We start from the raw sequence: 20,560 nt of genomic DNA, 5'->3' as shown, positions 1-20,560 counted from the left end.
TATATATATATATATATATATATATATATATCCTTAAAATCTTTAGATGTGTTTACAACCTTTTACTGCTCTTTTCACAGTTTGTTCTGGTTCAGCTTTTTTCAGATCCCTTGTGCAAATTTAAACTTTTTTTCAGCTACTTTTAGCTCATTTCAGCTGTTTTGTGCTCCTTTCAGGTTATTTCTAACTACAACATTTTTGTGCATCTTCTAACTTATTTCTGCTATTTCAGCTTGTTATGCTCCTGTGAGCTTATTTATGCAAGTTTCAGCTTTTGCTACTCTTTCAGCTACTATTTAGCTTTTTTTATGCAATTTTAACCTTTTCAGCTAATTCCACATTTTTTGCACTCTTTGCAACTTTTTTCAGCCCAATTCAGCAAAAATGTGCTCTCTCCACTTCTTCCTTATAATGTCAACTTTTTAGCTACTTTTCAGCTGCTTTGTGCTAATTTAAGCTTTTTCAGATAATTTCCACTTTCTTTGTGCTCATTTCTGTTTCTTTCAACAAACGTGTTCTTTCTGAGTTCATCTGCTAATTTAAGCTTGTTCTACCTTTCAGCTACATTTTTTTTAACTAATTACAGCTGTTTTCAGATAAATTCAAGTTTTTGTGGTAATTTAGGCTACTTTCACCCTAATTAACTTTGTTATGCTAATTTCAGCTTGTTATTCTCCTTTCAGCTTTTTTCTGCTATTTCAGCTATTTTTTTTAGCTGTTTTGTGCTAAATTAAGCTTTTTAAACAAATTCCATTTGTTTTAGCTCATTTCAGCTCGTTACACTTCCTTCTGGTAGTTTAAGCCTCTTTCTGCCTTTTCTTCTACTTTCAGCTGTTTTTTTCTTTTATAGCATTTTTCCTAATTTTTGTACTAATTTCTGCTTATTACCTAATTTCGCAAATGTGTGTTCTTTCTGCTTTCTTCTGCAACTTAGGCTTGTTCTTACATTTCAGCATGTTTTTTTGTCAATTTCAGCTGTTTTTCAATAAGTTCTTCTGCAATAATCACTCACACTGCATTTTCCCTGGAAATGCAATTTCTCTAGTTTGTTTTTACTTTTCAAAGTTTAATAGACACCATTTGGTTTTAAGCAGGGCTCTGTTGATTTCCCTGCCTCAGATTTTTTTCTTCCTGTAACACCAGCACAGACCTCTCTGTACCTGTGCTTTGTTTGGCGCTGCTGTTTGAATTCCATGACTGTTCAAGCACAGATTGTGGATTGGAAAGAAGTGGGTCTGAAGAACTCTCCCTTTGTTGCTCACATCCTGTGTTTGACCCCCAGATAATCACAACCCACCTCCCTTCTGCACCCTCCTCCACCCCTTAGACAGGGGTGCCTGTGGTGGGAACGGAGAAGGAAGTTGCTGGGGGTCATAGACCAAGAGCAGGGGGGCTGGGGGTGGGGGATAAGGGGGATGACAGCTTCTGCCAGTAGAGTGGCAGTATTGAGAACCTGCGAACCATGGATGAGTCTTTTTCACATGGCATTAGCCAGCAAGGTCACAAGGAATTTTGTGATGATGGCTGGTGTTGCTCACACCGAGGCTTTGATCCCTCCCCACATCTTACCTAATCGAAAAGTGACCTGGAGCATCCCTAGGAGAGAGTTAACATGGCCTTCTCTGTTGTTGAGGTTTTTCTGTAACATACATGGATTGCAGAGGTGCCCCGTCTTTCCTCTCCTTGCCTCTGACTTTTCCAGTCACCACTCCTAGCTCTTTCAAGAGCTGCAGGAAGACTCCGGCGGCCATCGCTGATTGCTTAGTGACAGATGCCAGGAGAACAAAGCGTGCTCTGATAACCTCCTCCCCAGTGAAAGGTTTTTCAGCACGCCGGTGGAAAGACAGAGACGGGGATGAAAAAAAGGGAGGGGAGAGTGAATGATGCAGAGACGGTGGCATCCTGAGGAAGAAGCATCCTGTCCTGAATTCTTCTTTCCAGTACAGATAAAGACCACGCAGCGATGAATGCTTAGGATGAAATTAGCAGAAATGCACAGTGTTTGCACAGGGAGTAATTGCAGTGACTTCTGGTGGAGGGTCTTCACTCCTTAGTACAGTAGGAACATCTGGTGTGAGTTATTGATGATTGTAGGTTTTAGAGGAACCACTGTTTGCTCAGTGAGGAGAGAATGGAGGAATTTAGTGGAAAAGCCATGTTCAAAATATTCTAGGAAAGTCATGATGTGTCACCGTCATGTCTGTCGTCAGCGTTCCACAAACAAATTATTCAGTTATTTCTCCTTTAATGCCTTCTCTTTAAACTTTATCTACACATACAGACTACATTTTCTACCACGCAGCTCTTTTTAGAGCATTATATGTAACCAGTTCTTTCCCAGGTGTTTATTTGTCTAATTCTAAATGATAGGCTGAACAGTAAAATTCACTACCTACTAGTGTTAGTTTCCATTGTGCGTTTTTTTTTTTTGTGTGTTTTTTTAACTGCATGGCTCTGTGGTGTTTACGAGGCCCTCAGAAGTGGTTTATAATGAGTGTGTGTGAGGGTAACTGTACATTACCCACAGCCACCTCCTCTGTTCACTTTCCCAGTCCACCCAGGGAGCCAGTGCGGAGGTTTATACCAGTCCCAGCTGGAAATAGTAACCTGCTCCTTCTTATAGTACCTTTCTTTGTTTTTATTCCTCACTTTAACAGTTAAACTTAAGTTTAGGTATATTTCTTTCAAATAGGGACAGTGCACATTCATTCATCATGTGTACAATAAGTATGTTATGCAAAAGTGCCAAATTTAGCTATTCAGGCTAATTTTATCTTCAATTCCTGTTTGGATAATGGTGCAAGGTACAAATGATACATACCAGTAGATAAACATTGTTTAAAAAAAAAAGTCACATGTATGATTACATTTACATAGTTTTAGATGGTAAAATGACACAATCTTAAACATAGGAGTTACAAAACAGACGTAAATAAAAGAAAAAGCACTGAAAATGTAACGGCCTCAAATCTTAAGTACTCAATTCAATTCAGTCTATTTATATAGCACAAAGTCACAACAAAGTTGTCCCAGGGCACTTTACAGGAGCATTATACATAGAAAAGCCAATTAGTAAAATTCTCTATCTAAGAAAGCAGCAGACAAGTTAAAATAAGCTATGACACGTAAATCTTGGCTTCGTTGCAGTCTCCCATCCTGAGCAAGCACATTGGCAACAGTGGAAAGGAAAAACTCCCTTTTAACAGGAAGAAACCTCCATCAGAACCAGGCTCAGGACAAGCGGCTATCTGCTTTGACCGGCTGGTTTAAGAGGACAGGAAGGAAAGGCAAACAAACATAGAATGGTAGGTCCAGGTATAGGTCCAGGTGTACCTGAAAGACAAAAAAACACATGTTAAGGATAGAAAAATAATTACAAATACCAAACAGGTTGAGCAGAATAAGTAAAGACAGTAGCAGAGTGAAAAACATCGTCAATTTTTCCTCCAACAGTCTCTATAGCAGCATAACTAAGGGACAGCTCAGGAAACCCAAGCCGACACTGAATTTAGCAAAAAGGAAAGTCTTCAGCCCAGTCTGAAAACTGGACAATATGTCAGCCTCACAGACAGAAACTGGAAGTTGGTTCCACAAGAGAGAAGCCTGATAACTGAAATATCTTCCTCCCATTCTGCTTTTGGAAACTCTAGGAACCACAAGTAAACCTGCAGCCTGAGAGCGAAGTGTTCTGTTAGTAAAATATGGAACAATAAGATCTGTAATATAAGATGGAGCTAAGTTGTTGAGAGCTTTGTAGATTAGAAGTAAGATTTTGAATAATTTTCTGGATTAGACAGGGAGCCAATGGAGAGAAACTAAAACTGGAGAGAGATGATCTCTCCTACTAACTCCAGTTAAGACTCTGGCAGCAGCATTTTGGATCAACTGAAGATATTTTGAAGAAGTATTTGGACACCCAGATAATGAATCATTGCAATGGTCCAGTCTAGACGTGACAAATGCATGGACTAGTTTTTCTGCATCATTTTTAGATGTTTATAATTTTAGTGATATTACGCAGGTGGAAGAAGGCAGTTCTAGTAACGTTTTTAATGTGGGGGATAAAAGACATGTCCTGATCAAAAATAACACCAAGATATTTAACATTAGAACTAGAGGACAGATTAATGCCATCCAAGGAGGACGAAAGACTGAAAAATTCATTCCTAAGGTGCTTAGGTCCAAAAACCAAAACCTCAGTCTTGTCTGTGTTCAAAAGGAGAAAATTAAGGGTCATCCAGGTTTTTATTCATTCAACCTTTATTTAGACAGGTAAATCCCATCCAGGTTTTTATGTCTTTAAGACATGCTTGTAGTCTAAGTAGCTGATTGGATTCATTGGGTTTAATGGACAAATATAATTGTGTGTCATCAGCATAACAATGAACATGTATCCCATGCTGTTTAATAACTTTACCTAATGGAAGCATATATAAAGTAAGTAGTATAGTATATATATATATATATATATTGTAAAGTTGACAATCTTGTGTCGTGTACAATCTTATGTTGAAAAACCACAAGAAAGTGAGTCGGTGAAAGTCGAATCGCAAAGTAGCGAGGAACTACTGTAAATTATATTCCAAAACATTCTCAGTTTAACTTCAAATACTGACAAAAAAATTTAGATTAAAGATAAAATAATGTGACACAAACAACTCATATTTTATTGTTTTACGAGTTTAGGCAACAGTTTGTTGGGTGCAGTGCTTCTTGGTTTTGTGGGCACAGTGCTTCATGTTTGAGCCGAACGCTGACTGATCAAAGGAAGGGAGTCAAAGCTTGAAGAATCTTGTGCACATAAAATAGTTTCTCTATTTAAAGACTTTCTGTTTAATCTATCATTTGTTTCGTTAGTCATTTTTAATCGAAAAGCAATTTAAGTATGCAAAAAACTGTAAGAGAGCTGCCAAAATAAAACTTTTTTCTTATTTGAATCTTGAATGTTTTACATTTGCTGAGGTTTGATGTGTTTATTAGCTTTGAGTCTGTAAAATATAATTCATAATCAGGCTGCAGTTAGGCCTAATTACTGAGACTTGTGTGTATGTGTGTGTGTGGGGGTGTTCAGGTTCTTATGGCTGCAGGAACTTAAGTAGGTCTATAATTAGCACACTGCACAACATTGTTCTCAGATATCTGTTTTGATTCATGCTGGCTGTCACCCTGTGAAAGAAACAAATTACACGGGGAGGACAAACATGGTGAGCTATTGTCAGTACAAGAAGACAGCGTGCAATTTTGGATGTTGTACCAAATGAGTGGAACCAAATGGTCCTGTACCTGCTGCAGTGAAAGAAGTGTCAGGAGCTGATTGTTGGCAGGTTGTGTCTGATTCATCAGCACATAATTACTGAATAATAGAAGCATTCCAGTCACTTGCACCAGAATAAGGGTGTGTTAGAAAAGAGGCTTTATTGAGCGCTTAACCCGAAGGTGCTGTTTTTTGTCCTCCTAAACAAACAGACAAGCCTCCACTACTTAAGGAATTAAGTGCACCCACGTATGAGAACTTCTGGAGAACATTTGTGGATTATTATAAATGAGCCACAAGTTTGCTGGCATCGGATCTTCAGATGGGACGAATTACAGCTTTCTTCAGCTATTAAAGATCTGCCAGCGAGTGTGGAAACGTATTAGGCCAACAGAGGAACGAGCCCCCGTCTGCACCCCACGTCGGCAGTCCGTCTTCTGCTCAGAGCTTGCTCCATGTGCGGTCACTTTGGACTCCCAGCCGTTGCGCTCCTCTGTTTCCACCTCTCTACCTTTCCACCCCCTTATCTGGGTGCCGGCACTCTGAGAGGAGGGGAGAGGGGTCAGAGGGTCAAAGTCTTTTCCTCTTTGGATCTTGGGGCTTGCTGGGAGAGGCTTGGCTGGAGAATGACTGCATTAGAGCTGGGGTTGGGGGGTCAAGATTTTAATTCTGTTAAAGAACAGCTGGTTTGAGTTTCTCCTCACGTCGCTCTTCCCTCCCCTCTCCCCACAAATCCAGGGAGATGAAAAATTTGTTCAGAGGGGAACCAGTAAAATAAAAAAGGTTTACGGTCCAAAGCCTTTACCCTTACTCTGCTCCAGCATTAGGGAGGAATGTAATAACGTCAGCATTTGGCCTCAGTTAGATGGACTTATAACAAGGAAGTCCTTTCTATGTTTGGGTGTCTTAACAACCGGATGAAACTTAATTAAAAAGCTCAAAAATTGGGAATGGATTTTTCATACCTGAAATCAGAGGAATTCTCTTCCTCGAGCTTCAATTTCCACCAGAAGTTATTATTTCTCAGATAATGCTGAACAGGCGAGCCTCTCCTTTTTGGCAGCTGTGTTATAAAACCTGCAGCTCTCCAAAATATCATATCAACATCTTTAACTTTATTCACACAGCTGACTGGAATCAGTTTGAAAGTATTTTCTTATGATTATTTTGCTCTTATTGCACAACCTCCCATCATTTTAATTGCTACGTACAACAGCTCAGTTAGCTCACATATAGAGCTGGTTGATGGACTAGAGGAGGAAGGGGGCTGGCTCTACAGCACTCCTATAAATGAAAAACTAATAACAGATTTTTTTTTCCCCCTGCCTTATCCTGTTTTCCTCTGCTGGCCGGCCGGCTGACTGGCTAGCCCCGGGGCTGTGTTGGTGTGTGGCGCAGCAGCAATCAGAGGTCATAATTTCATTGGCGGTTAGCATCAGGTTCAATTTTTCTAGTAGGTTACATTTACCAGAAAGTCTGGATTGTGTTACCGTGTAACGGTGGGATCAGAGCAGAGCTGCTGAATCCCTCTACCTTTCCAAGAGGAGCTCAGCAGCTGTAAGGAGGAAGAGCTGTGTGGTCAAACAGATGCTCAAGCCCTGAACCTTAGTGCCATCTTAGTTTTTTCGTTTTTTTTTTTTTTTTACATAAAATCTGCAAGAACCAGTCACTGAGCATCCCTCTACTTTAAAATGTATCCACGTCTGTACTCTGAGACATACCGCATTGATGTAAAGTAAAAGTACACTCACAAATACTTGTGCTAATTGTTTATTTAGGCAATAAACAAAGTGAAAATTTAGCAAAAAATATATTAGCTCAGTATTAACCAGTTATCTTGTATGAGTGTTGTTCACTAACATGTTCAAATAAACAGAAACATGTTTTTAGGAGGTTTAAAACTGGTAGGGATCAGTTTCCAAGGTGAGAGTTGACGACCAGTGTTGCCAAGTCTGCTTATTATAAGCGACTTTATGCTTGTTTTTTTTTTTCTAAAATCGCTTGCAATCCTTTTGAGTCGTGGTTTATTTGGGCTTGTTTTGAACGTGAAGCTGCTTATTTGGGCTTGACTTACTTTCCGAGTGGAACTAGTTGATTATCTCCCAGCTCCGCACAATAAAGCAAAAGATGAGTGATAATAGGTAGTTTGTCCATTCCATGTCCCTGTTTCCTGTTTATCGCTCCCGCCCAAGTTGGCAAGACGACAGGCACACACCCAAACAAACATTCATACTGTGGCCGACCACTTGGGGGCTCCACTCACACGCAGACGGCAGGATGTTTCATTTTTTTAAAATATGTAGAAAAAAAATATGATTTTTGGTGCTTACCGTTATTCTGTTGTTCAGTTACTCTGTGATCTCAGTTGGAGTTGAGTAAACAAGGCAATCGAACTTAGCTCCTGTGTCGTCATTCGCAATTCCAACCAGCCCCAGCCCAGAATGACGAGACCACGGTAATGAGCTCCAGTAAGTGGGGAAAATATGGAAAAAAAATATACCGGTAGTAAAGAGTGGGAGAAAGACAGCGCACTTAAAGATTTTTTTTTAATCAGTACTTTAAAGTATGTTATTCAAAGTGTTTAGCATAATTTTGCTATTTATGTGTAATGCCATAATAAATGTATGTTTATATTGTTTAAAAACGACCTCTGTTTTACACAATGTGGTGGGTTGCCAGTTGGGCTTTTTTGGGAGCTTGTTTTCATAGAGCTGGTTGCTTGTTTCTATCACGAGATCTGGCAACACCGTTGCTACGAGTGTCATGTCATGAGTGGATTTTCTGACATAATGGTGGGCTCAAGAATTAAACAAGTCAATTGTCTTTGTGGCATTTATTATACGAAATAAATAAAGGAAATAAGGAAATTAAGAAAAAGAATAATGCAATTACAGGCTGAAGTTTCAACCCCGTGACATACGAAAACAAGAATTTTATGTATTTTAAGGCTCCTGATTTGCACAAGCCCCAACCCACAAGCCAGTCAGGTTCCAGGAACCCTCCAGGGTGGGGGCAAAACTGAGCACATAAACAAAATGTATGGTAGTTAATCTACATCAGGCAAAGATGTCAATTCAGATTTGGGGTGTCAGTATGTTGGAGAAGCAAAAAGATATAACCAATGGTATCAACTGAAAATACAAAAAGATAGTTCAGGGAAAGTTAGTGAGATTAAAGAAGCGTCATATTTACTTCCTTTTGAAATAAGAAAATGTTTAGCAGAGCCTTCAGCTCAGACCCTCTCCCACTCAGTTACACTTTTCTACTAACCAAAGAACTCTGACCAGAAGTGGTCTTTGTGGAAAAGTTGCAGCCAAAAAGTCCAACCCGTAATGTGGAAACACGGCCGAGAGACTTAACCATGCATTAAAAACACAAGAACTGAGGTACAAACATGACAGTAGGTGCTCTGGTCTGATGAAACAAACACACACTGAAGGTTGCACTGCAAATCTGTGGTTAGTTCTCCAAGACATTTGGAAAAACCTTGTTAGCATCTTCTATAAGAAGCAGTTTAGGAACACGATTTATCTTAAATACAGCAAATCTTGTAGAAACAAGTCAAAAGTTAATTTAGACATAAGAACTCAGTTTTTTAATCTGATGCTGAACATGAAAATGATTGTAAAAGTTGTGTTTTTCTATTGGAATATCAGAGTAGTGCTCTATCCCAAAGAAAAGAAAAAGTATGAGGTATAATCTAAAGTGAATATTTCGTCTGTTTTAGGAATGTGACCAGGTACACATCGATGATGTATCTTCTGATGACAACGGCCAGGATTTGAGGTCAGTTTGATTCTCGTATCCTCAGTCAAACATATACATTTTATGAATGGTGGAGCATCTTGTGGTAACAAATTCTATCCAGTGGCGTAGTCCACATTTTTGTAATGGGTATACCACGGTAACGTTAGTTTTACGTTGGACACCGTTGAAGCCACGGAGCGCGAATGTCCAACGTAAAACTAACTTTACCACAGTCCGTCACCACATACTGTGCTTAGAAACCAAAGTACACCATCCATCCATCCATCCATCCATTTTCTTTACCCGCTTATTCCATTTTGGGTCACGGGGGTCGCTGGTGCCCATGTCCAGCAATCACTGTGCGAGGGGCAGGGTACACCCTGGACGGGTCGCAAGTCCATCACAGGGCACCAAAGTACACCAGTTAGTGCAATGTAATTGTACATTTATTTAGATTTTTAAGCATATTGAGCATTTCCAAATTTCTATGATGCTTATATTTGAATAAATGAACAACAAACTTTGTACAACAGTTGGCTTTGTATTAAAAATAAGTTATAGAATTTATAAAACAGTATCAAAGCAAAACATGTTCAAGTATTAAGTAATAAGTACAGAAGTATCAATTATACAATAATTCATTGGATAAGCAAATGTAATAAACAAGCGCTGCATACCGATAGATTATTATGGAAGCGTTTGCCATTTAACGTATCTATTACACATGCCTAATAATATGTCATGTATCATTGGGCACTTTTAAGCGGGTATACTGGAATTCTTAAGCTTTTCTAGTGGGTATACTCCATATGCCTGCATATCACGTAGACTACACCACTGATCCTATCTCCGTCTTTATTTCAGTACGTATAACTTCAGCGCTGATGGTTTCCATGCAGCAGCTACTAGTGCCAACCTGTGTCTGGCCACGGGCGTGCGGGGAGGCGTGGACTGGATGAGAAAACTGGCCTTCCGCTACAGACGAGTAAAAGAAATCTACACCACCTACAAAAATAACGTCGGAGGTAAATCCCTGACAAAGCTGCGCCGCTCCACATAGATCTGCATTGCAGAAATGAGTGCACGTGTGTGAGTGGGCGTTTGTATGTCAGAGTGTTCTTGTGTTCTTGAAAGCTGGGTTAAATTTTAGAAAATTTCACTGGTATCCAGAGTGGCTGATCCAACCCAAACAATGTTACCCTGCGTTTCAGGTCTGCTGGGCCCGGCCAAAAGGGAAGCCTGGTTGCAATTGCGAGCAGAAATTGAAGCCTTGACGGACTCCTGGTTAACACTGGCACTGAAAGCACTAACATTAATCCACTCAAGGTAGGACTCCAGTGAGGAAAATTGTACCCAGCTCCACACCGCACATTTATAAACTTACATGTGGTGTAAATAAGTCCTTTCCAAGCTATTAAATAAAGAAACAATGCTGTATATATGTCTTTTGTACAGCCTGTCTCTTCTAATTTTGACAAATAGGTCTGCTAAAAACTCTGACTTGAAAAACGAGCCAATCCTTTATTGGACGACATGTTTTAGGGAACCGATACGTTGCTGTGTCTTTGATATGTGGCACAATGTGTTTTTCTTTTGTCCTCCCTTTGAGTGATTTGGAGTGATGTCACGTCTTTGCTCTCCTCCTCAGGTCAAATTGTGTGAACATCCTGGTGACCACCACGCAGCTCATACCAGCCCTGGCCAAGGTTCTGCTCTACGGCCTGGGAACCGTCTTTCCTATAGAGAATATTTATAGTGCAACCAAAATAGGTAAAAAGGGCTTTTTATGTGTCACGTCAGAAAAGTTTTATTTTGTTATCTTAGTCGGGTGAGTGTAAACAGTTTGGACGCACATGCTACCTTCGTGACAGGGCTGAGGCTGGGACGAGATGGTGTGTGTGAGGGGGGGTTGGTCACCGGAGAGGATTGATGTTCTTCTGCGAGGGAATAGACCTAATCAACCTGGGATTATTTTCTTGGAGCAGGACCTGTGCCGGGCCTCTGCTCCTCGCTTCTGCATATGAAACCACTTCTGCACATTTATGTCATTCCAGATGAACAGAAGCCCACCCCCCCATTCCTCGTCACATCATCTCCCCGCTTTTCCTCCCACCTTCCTTTCCCCTTCTCTTCACCATTTCAAATGCAAAATAAACAAAGAGTCTCGCTTTTGCAACATTTTCAGGCAGATCAGAGCCGAGTTGTAGCTCTCTGAGGAGCAAAGCAGACCCTAGAACAGGGTCTACAGCCTTTACGATCAAAAGAGCCATTCCTGCCCTTTTGTTCACAAAATTAAACGTGTCCAGAGCCACAAAACCTGCTACACTTGTCATCAACTGGTGGCCCATGGGCCACTTTAAGTTTGTTAGAGGGGGCTTTCCTGGCGAGTAGGTGTGAAATTACAAAACTAAAAACTTCAGATGATTGTTAACATTTATTGATGTGTTTAAATTTTGAGACAAAAAAAAAGACTGGATTCCTTCCATCCATCCATGTCTTTACCGGTTTCTTTATTTTCGGGTTTTAGAGGGTCACTGGTGCCCATATCCAGGTCGCAAGTCTCTCACTGAAGACTGGATTATTGTAAAGAAAAAAAATATTATTTTGTCATTTAAAAAAAAACAACTATTGTATTGTATTTTTTATTGTGGAGTAATTGAATAACCTACTTTGAAGTAATAAATCTTAAAGTTAAAGTGAGTATAATTTACTATGCGTATTAGTACAAGTATCCACATATTTGCAAAATAAGTGACAGGAAAACTGCTAAAACTAGTCTTTTTGTTGTTGTTGTGGCTATAACATCCTAAAAATTTCAGTTTTATGTTAGTTTTGGTCAAAGCTTGAAAGAGCCGCTGCAGAGGGACCAAAGAGCCGCATGTGGCTCCAGAGCCATGGGTTGCAGACCCCTGCCCAAGAACATGCAAGAGCCCGTTTGTTCCAAGTTTCAGGAACTGCTCATGAGGTCGTCTCTTTTAATACATAATTCTCCTAAACTCACTCTTTTCTCTCTGCTCTTTTTTTAATGCCCCCCTTTTTTTCCCAAAGGATATAATGTTTTGGCATGTGTGGATTCTTGTCTGTCCATAGCATTACAAGAATATGACGTGAACGACTGGACAAACTTGAACGAAACTCCCAGAAAATAATCATAAGGTGCACATTTAAAGCTCATTAAATGTTGGGAGTCAGCCCAGTTCAAGATGGCCGTCACATTAGCCCACACAAAAATGGCTATGGCTTTGTCACTTTTACAGATATTGAGCTAATATTTGGTGTGGTAGAAGCTTCGAGTCGTCTTTAACACATGTTCTGAGCACCAACACATCCTGCAAGATCTCACGTTTATATATATTTATACAAAGTTTGAATGATGTCATTCAAATGGTTTGACTAATACAGTTTTTATTACAATAACTGTGTGAATGTTTATTAAGCGTTCACACTATTGTGATCCATTTTTCTTCCGTTTTCAGCGTCTTTCTCGTTCCACAGTTTTTGTGCTATTTCAATAAATCAAACGTTCAGCTCTTGCAGCAGAAGGGTGCTATGACTTTTGGAATTGGTGCAGCTGTAGCTTTTTTGAAATATTTAGCCTTTTCTGCCATTTTCTTTTCTCATAGAAAATGAACTGAGCTCATTTTACGTCCTTCAAATCTTTAGATGCGTTTACAACCTTTTACTGCTCCTTTCACCTTTTTTTCCTGGTCCAACTTCTTTCAGCTTCCTTGTGCAAATTTAAACTTTTTTCAGCTAATTTCAGCTGTTTTTTTCCAGCTGTTTTGTACTCCTTTCAGATTCTTTCAGCTAACTACATTTTTTTGCTTCTTCTAATTTCTTGCTGCTAATTTAAGCTTGTTTTGCTTCATTCAGCTTATTTCTGCAAATGTTAGCTTATTCTGCTTTTTCAGCTACTATTTAGCCGTTTTATGCTAATTTTTAGCTTTTTCAGCTAATTCCACATTTTTTGCAATTCTCAATTCTACTTTTTTCAGCCTAATTCAACAAAAGTGTGCTCTCCACTTCATTCAAGCTTCTTTTTGTTTCAGCTACTTTTCAGCTGTTTTTTTTTTGTGCTAATTTCTTTTCTTTTTTTTTTTTTTTTTTCAGATTATTTCCCCTTTTTTGTGCTCATTTCTGCTTCTTTCAGCCTTCTTTCTTTTAACCTTCAGACTTTTAAGTGTAACCTTTTCAGATAGCGTCGGAGCATTTTTTTAGCTAATTTCAACTGTTTTCTGAAAATTCAAGTTTTTCATGGTTATTTTTTCTACTTTCAACCTAATTAACTTATTTATGGTAATTTAAGCTTATTATGCTCCTTTCAGCTTTTTTCAATTAGTTCCAGCTTTATCTGATATTTCAGCTACAGTTTAGCTGTTTTATGCTAATTTTAACTTTTTCAGCTAATTACACATTTTTGGAGCTCATTTCAGCTCTTTCTGCTTCCTTTTTGTTAGTTTAAGCTTCTTTCTGCTTTTTTTTTTCATCTAATTTTTAGCTATTTTTTTATTTCAGCTTTTTTTTTTTTGCTTATTTTCTAAGTTTTGTGCTATTTTCTGCTAATTTAAACTTAATTCAGCAAATACGTGTTCTTTCTGCTTTCTTCTGCTAATTTAGGCTTGTTCTTCCATTTCAGCTAAATTTCAGAATGTTTTTAGCTAATTTCAGCTGTTTTTCAGCAAGATCTTCAGCAATATGCATTCACACTGCATTTTCACAGGCAATGCAATTTCTCATTTTCGTATAAAACTTTGACGTGAGAGGCAGAAGGCTGGGACGCTGGGCCTTTAATTAAGTGCACTGATTTCTAAAAAGCCTTGTCACCCTTTGAAGCAGGTTGCTATTCAGTGCTTGTCGTTTCAGATGTGTTTGAACTGCACTAACGTCTTTTCCTCGTCTCCTTCACAGGGAAGGAAAGCTGCTTTGAGAGGGTAATTCAAAGGTTTGGAAGGAAAGTTGTTTACATTGTCGTTGGAGACGGGGTGGAAGAGGAGCAAGGCTCGAAAAAGGTGAGAGACATCAAGTCAAACTGTCACAGATTTTTTTTTAAATATTTTTTTCATAAGGTCAGGAGTTTGTTATGAATGCCTCCAAAACACAAAACATACCTGACATTCCTTCCCAAAGAAAGTAATTAGCACTCTTCAACCGTCTTGCTTTGCTTTTCATTCGTTTATCCTCTTATAAGTACAAGAGAGAAAGTCTAGTGTGTAATCAGCGCTCTTCCTCTGCCATCTCAGGTTTACAGAGCAGAGGAGGAGGCTGATGGCATAATTATATATTCCTGCTCCGGCGCTCCTCGCCGTGTGAACGCTGTAATGCTAGACCGGCCCTTTCAGGCATGTTGGAGGCACGTCATAAATAAAGGAGATCTAAATCATTGTTGATGAAATTAGAATATTTGCTGCAGTGACAAGCCTGTTAGCTCGAGTTGGATGGAGAAGAGCTCAGAGCTGATGTGGGGGAACACCGTCATCCTTCAGAGCAATCTGCCCCTCTACCTGCCGGCTCTTGTGTTAAAAACACATTATTATCAAATTAGTCAGCGGCTTATTTTCCTGACAGCTTCAGGGAATCGCGGCGTCAGGGTGAAACTTTCATCTTTTGCACCTGTTTATCAGTAAACAAAGACTGAAAGCATGAGGATGGATGGAGCGTGATGAGGGAGAGGTAACAGCCCCTGATGAAAGTAAAGAAATAACTCTGGCTAGCACAGCCTGGGAATGCTCTCTTCAGGCACAATTGTTAAAATAGATGAAAATATTTTTGCTCAGTCTTGAGTTGTCGGCGTGTGACATTGATGGAAGGATAAAATGTTTTTTTTTCCTCCCTCCATCTGAGCGAACGCGAGTCCCCCGACACATCACCGAGTAAAAGGTTTCTGTGTCAACATCAGAGAGGCGGTAAAAACACAACAGTTTCACCCGTCAGGGGGTGCATAAGACGTGACACCGCTTGGCACTACAAAAGCAAAATGTCTGAAAAGTCCTCTTCCTTTACTTAAAAGAAGAGGGGGGGGGGAAAATCCCCGAAACAATTCTAGCTTCGGTTATTACGGTCGCCTGGGAGAGAAGACAGAGATAACATCTGCAGCTTTTAAACTTAAAAGCAAGGACAATTTACAAAACAAAAAGCAAAGAGCTTTTTAAGGGTCAATGCAGGCTCTCCTAAGCGGAACATATGCCTGGGAGAGGCCATACCTTTGATAAGAGGCGGGGGGGCTCCACACGCTGAGGACTCTACCTGACAAGCTTCTTTCATTCGCTGCTACTCGGGTTTCTTTTCCAGCTTTGGGAACAACAAGCTCGTTTGCGCTGTTCTAAAACAACACTGGCAAGAAGGAAGAACTGCATCCCTGAAAACCAGTTTCAGGTCCAGTTCGGTGGAATAAATCTGCAAAGTTCAGCTAAATACGTCTAATAAGGCTGCACAGATGGAACAATTTTAAGTTTAGGAAATCTTACAAGTGTCGGTTTTTCATTGTCTCCTTATTGTGAAGCATTCACACTGTTGTGATCCATTTTTCTTCCGTATACGTTTTTCGGCGCAATTCTCGTCCCGCAGTTTTTGTGCTATTTCAACAAATCATACCTCAAACGTTCAGCTCGTTCAGGAGAAGGGTGCTAGGACTTTTGGTATTGGTGCAAATTTAGCTTTTTGAAGTATTTAGCTTTTTCTGATACTTTTTCCTCATAGAAAATTACTTGAATTCATTTTACATCCTTCAAATCTTTAGATGTGTTTACAAAGTTTTACTGCTCCTTTCACATTTTGTTCTGGTTCAGCTTCTTTCAGCTTTCTTGTGCAAATTTTAACCTTTTTTCTACTTTCAGTTGTTTTTCAGCTGTTTTGTGCTCCTTTCAGCTTTATTCTGCCAACAACAACATGTTTGTGCTTCTTCTAACTTGTTTCTGCTAATTTCAGCTTGTTATGCTCCTTTCAGCTTATTTATGCAACTTTCAGTTTTTTCAGGTACTTTTTAGCTGTTTTGTGCTAAATTAAGCTTTTTCCGCTAATTCCACATTTTTTGCACTCATTTCAACTTTTTTCAGCCTAATTCAGCAAAAATGTGCTCTCTCGACTTCCTCCTGGTAATTTAAGCTTTTTTCTGATGTGTTTTAGCTGCTTTTCATCTGTTTTGTTGCTAATTTCTGCACCTTTCAGCCTAATCGAGCAAACATGTTCTTTCTGCTTTATTCTGCTAACTTAAGTTTGCTCTACCTTTTCAGCTACCTTTCTAGCATTTTTAGCTAATTTCAGCTTTTTTCAGATAAATTTTTCATGGTAATTTTTACCTAATTAACTTCTTTATGCTAATTTCAGCTTGTTATGCTCCTTTCAACTTTTTTCTGCTAGTTTAAGCTTTTTTCTGTAACTTCAGCTACTATTTAGCTCTTTTATGCTAATGTTAGCCTTTTCACCTAATTACACATATTTTGAGCTCATTTCAGCTCTTTCTGCTTTCTTCTGTGACTTAAGCTTCTTTCTGCCTTTTCAACTACCCTTGTTTGTTGAAAATTTCAGCCTTTTTTTAGCTAATTTCCTAATTGTTGTGCTAATTTCTACTAATTTATACCTAATTCAGCTAAATGTATTATTTTTGTTTTATAATTAAGGCTTGTTCTTACATTTCAGCTACAATTCAGCATTTTTTTTAGCTAATTTCAACTGTTTATCAGCAAGTTCTTCTGCAATAAGCATTCACACTGCATTTTTGCAGGAAATACAATTTATCTAGTTCCACTTGTTGTTTTATTTAAGAACGTCTCAATTCTCTTTCAGGACACAAGTTCCAGCTTGTTGACAAGAAATTAACAATTATTTTCCTCTGTTTTGTGCATTGAGATGTGGTAAATAAAGACCTAGCATTCCTTGAAGGATTACGTGGTCTTCTCCTTATTATCCAAATTAATATAATTTTAGGTCAACTAAAGTCTTTGTATGATGATAAGAAAAGGGAGTTATCACCATTTTGGTCAAATCTTATAAATGATGGTATGTCTAATTTTATGTAATATGATGAAAGCCCACAGTGTCCATTGTGAATGACTCTTAGCTACTATCACACCAAACCGTTGTTAATATCTGTTGAACTGATTGAGCTGCAGCCATTTTTGTGTTGGTTAGTTGTGGCGACCGTCTTGAATTGGGTCGACCCATCTCATGTTCATGAGATATTTTGCTGACAGTCAAAGTTGACTCTGTACAGTAATGGCAAAAATTCTAAGAAAGCTTTTATGCCATCTGCCAGCATTCAGAATTTGTAACGGGCTTTACTCTCAGCTGCTACTCCAAATCTCAGGTCAAAATCTCTAAACACGACTGACAACATTCTTGTTGTTTATTTCAGCTAGCTGTGCGAGCTAGTGGCTAATTTTATGGTTAAAATAAGTCGTTTATCAGCTCTAAATCGATGCTTTCGTTCTTTTCGCAGCACAACATGCCCTTCTGGAGGATCTCCAGCCACTCGGACCTCATGGCGCTCCATCACGCTCTGGACCTGGAGTACTTGTAGCACTAATCTCCGCACCCCTCTGCGCCGCAGCGCGTCACACAACCTTTCACCTTCGCCCTCCAGGCCCGTTCTACGCTTGCAACGGCCTCCAGAGCCCAGAAATAAAGAAAAGTCCCCCCACCGCCCCCTCCCCCTTGCTTCCTCCTCAGTGCTGCCTGGCGTCTGTCTTTCACTACAAAAGAAAAAAGTAAAGCTGGGGGGGAGAAGAAGCACACGGTTAATGTGCTGACATACTGTCACACGTCGTCTTAACCCTAAACTTTTTCATTTTTTCTCTCCTGCGAAGCGAAGGAGAGAGAGGTGGATTTACGACGCAGCAGCTGCTTGCCCTGGTTACTGTGAATCGGCTGCTTTCTGAAGCTGTCTGAGTGTTCTACCCCCCCATATTTGTTCCGGGACTCTGTCGGGGTTCACACCTTGGAGGAGAGCAGAGCTACTGGACGATCTCGCCTCACAGCTCAGCTCCAGTCAGCCACCACCGCTTCTTCCCTCAGTTTCCCTACTTTTAAAGCCCCGCCCCCTCCAAAAAAAAAGTGACTCCGTCAGCGTGGAAGTCCTGAGCTTCTTGTTTATGAACAGAGACTTTGCGAGTGGCAAAGTGCCACGGAGAAGGTACCTCAATGACAAAAAAGACTTGTGCCTTTTACAAAGTGCGAAGATTTCCACCACAGCGAGAGGAAAGAAACAAAACAATGGGGGGGTTTCTAAAAAAAATAAACAAAAAAAACTTTATTTACAATGCTGAGACAATCGTGTACAGAGGTTTTTTTTTTTTTTTGTGCGTGTGTAAGTTTGTAATCACTGGACTATTCCTTCCTATAATCATTTAAGTACACGCTTTTGAAAGGTGGCATTGCTTTTCAGTGGAAGTAAAAACGGAAGCGGTCGCACGTAAATATCGTGTGACGCCTGAAATTGTTGACGTGTGTGAGTTTGATTTGAAAACAAAAAGTGTAGATAAAGTTTTTGTCAAGACCAAAAGAGCATGGATGTCAAGTGTCAAGGACTTCTTCTTCTTTTTAACGTTCTCAACCTTCACCTTTGTATAAACTAACAGGTCTACTCCGAAAACTTCAAAAGAAATTATAATTTTTTCTTTAGTTTTTCAGAAAGTGAGCTCTAAACTTGTCCTGATGGCGTTCCACCAGCTTGCAGCCCCGACCCGTACGTTTAAAGAACTGAGGCCCTGTGTACAAGAAAACGATTTCTGGTGAAAATGGAAGCGTTTTGTTGCGTTTGTACTGTTCATTTACATGAAAATAGTGAATGTTTTCTCTGATGACGGCACAATTTGAGAACAGGTTCCAGAGTGCAATGGTTCAAAATCGCCCAGTGTCCGTTGTCGTGTAAACAAAAAAATAACGGCTTCCTTCAATCCATAGATTAAGAAACTATCGACAATGGCAGATACCAGAGTACAGTAGTCCCTCGCTAATTCATGGTTGGTTTTTCGCGGACTCGCTCTATCGCGGTTTTTCAAAATATGATTGGACATGACACACAGTTGGCTGATTGATGGATGAGCCGCACGATCGGCATGGAATTTTAATTTAAAATCAATTATTTTAAATTATTTGCCACCTGCTGCACCTTCGTGCAGCCCATACTGCAGGATAAGCTTCCTCCTGCAGCTGATCGGCTGTTCTCTGTGCGGAGAGGAGAAGTGGGCGTGGCCAAGAGCGCTTGCAGGTGGCTTAGAGCAGCAGAGGCAGGGAGCTGATATCATGACATTCTGTGTTCTTTTAGATTGTTTGGAGTTTAGAAACATTGTTTAGAATATATACAAAAATAAACTACTACTTACTACTTGTACTACTATTCCTAATTTGCGGTTTTTCACTTATCGCGGGGCTTGAGGGTACGGATCCTCCGTGATAAACGAGGGACTACTGTAGTTTGTGCTTCTGACTCATACATCTTGCTACAGCTCTCCAACACAGTGCTCATTTTCTACCTCTTTACTTAAATAATCGAAGATGGATCTCATACAGCTCCACTCTTACTTTACGGATGTAACGGTTTTAGAATTCAAAGTCACCCTAAGCAGGTCGAACCTCGTCGTCTGTCCATAGAAATATTTTATTCGCTGCCATCTCGACCGTTGTAGCGGCTTTCAGGTAGAATGGTTTGTGTTTACACATGCACACTTAGAGTTTCAAAGAACATAGCACCAACTAGTGGTGTGGCGAGGGAATTACACCTTTTCCACGTCTACCGTTGCTGTGTAAACAGAGATTGAAATTAGAACGTTTTCATGTAAATGTGTTAATAGAAATTGGGGAAAATCGTGGGAACCTTGTCATGTAAACAGGGCCTTAGTCTCTAGTTTGAACAAATCTGATATTTCAAAACAAGCTTGAATAGGTTTAATTATCTTTTATACAAGCACTATAAAAACTCTTGTACAGCAAGCGTAATTTTGTTTGATGTAGTGGTTTTTTTTTTCAGCTTTGACTTTGACGAGGAAACCGTAACGAGCAGCGAGAGCAGAAGCCACTAACTTGGAGGACATGTGCTATCAACTGTGAATTTCCTAAATAGAAACGGACGTGTTATGTTTCTAATTTTCTCCCTCCTTTGCACATGATCACTGTTTGGCCTTTGTGTTTCAGTTCAAAACCCCTCTCTACGAACAGACCCCCCCCCCCCCCACACACACACACACACACACATACACCCCTTCTCTTCGGGGTATCTACATATTGCTGCTAGATCAAGGTAATGGTAGGTAAATAAATAGAGGAAATGTTTTATAGGTTCATACAGCACGCTTTTTTAAATTATTTTATTTTGACACAATCATAAATGCAAACTGGAAATATTTTACACTACGTGGGCCTCATGGTGAAAAAAAAAACACAAAAGATTGTTGTGTCTGCAAAATATGTGTACAGATGTTTTTGACATTATTATTTGTGTTTAAATTAATAAAACTGATTTGTGAACTGTTGCTTGTTGCTCTCAGAGTCTTTTACATCGAAGTTTTGACATTTTGTGTGAATGCTTCTGAAGCTTTTTTCAGTTTTAAGACTTTTCAGTTCAGC

The 20,560-nt window shown here is 39.6% G+C and overlaps 1 protein-coding gene across 1 annotated transcript in view; it reads left to right on the top strand.

The window, feature by feature from the left end:
• The window catches only part of eya1 (EYA transcriptional coactivator and phosphatase 1), a 62,166-nt gene extending 44,441 nt beyond the window's left edge, over positions 1–17,725 (top strand). The window contains exons 13-18 of the mRNA XM_037694137.1: positions 8,982–9,040; positions 9,866–10,026; positions 10,213–10,327; positions 10,650–10,771; positions 13,910–14,010; positions 17,436–17,725. Coding sequence (XP_037550065.1) covers positions 8,982–9,040; positions 9,866–10,026; positions 10,213–10,327; positions 10,650–10,771; positions 13,910–14,010; positions 17,436–17,516 — 639 coding nt within the window. The 3' untranslated portion in view covers positions 17,517–17,725. The remainder of the gene's footprint in view (positions 1–8,981; positions 9,041–9,865; positions 10,027–10,212; positions 10,328–10,649; positions 10,772–13,909; positions 14,011–17,435) is intronic.
• Positions 17,726–20,560: the final 2,835 nt, after the last annotated feature.

This window comes from Nematolebias whitei, chromosome 20, assembly GCF_014905685.2.
Source record: "Nematolebias whitei isolate Nwh7 chromosome 20, NemWhi1, whole genome shotgun sequence".
Taxonomy (NCBI): domain Eukaryota; kingdom Metazoa; phylum Chordata; class Actinopteri; order Cyprinodontiformes; family Rivulidae; genus Nematolebias; species Nematolebias whitei.
The sequence above is the reverse complement of the archived record's forward strand: the minus strand, read 5'-3'. Positions and strand labels throughout refer to the sequence as shown.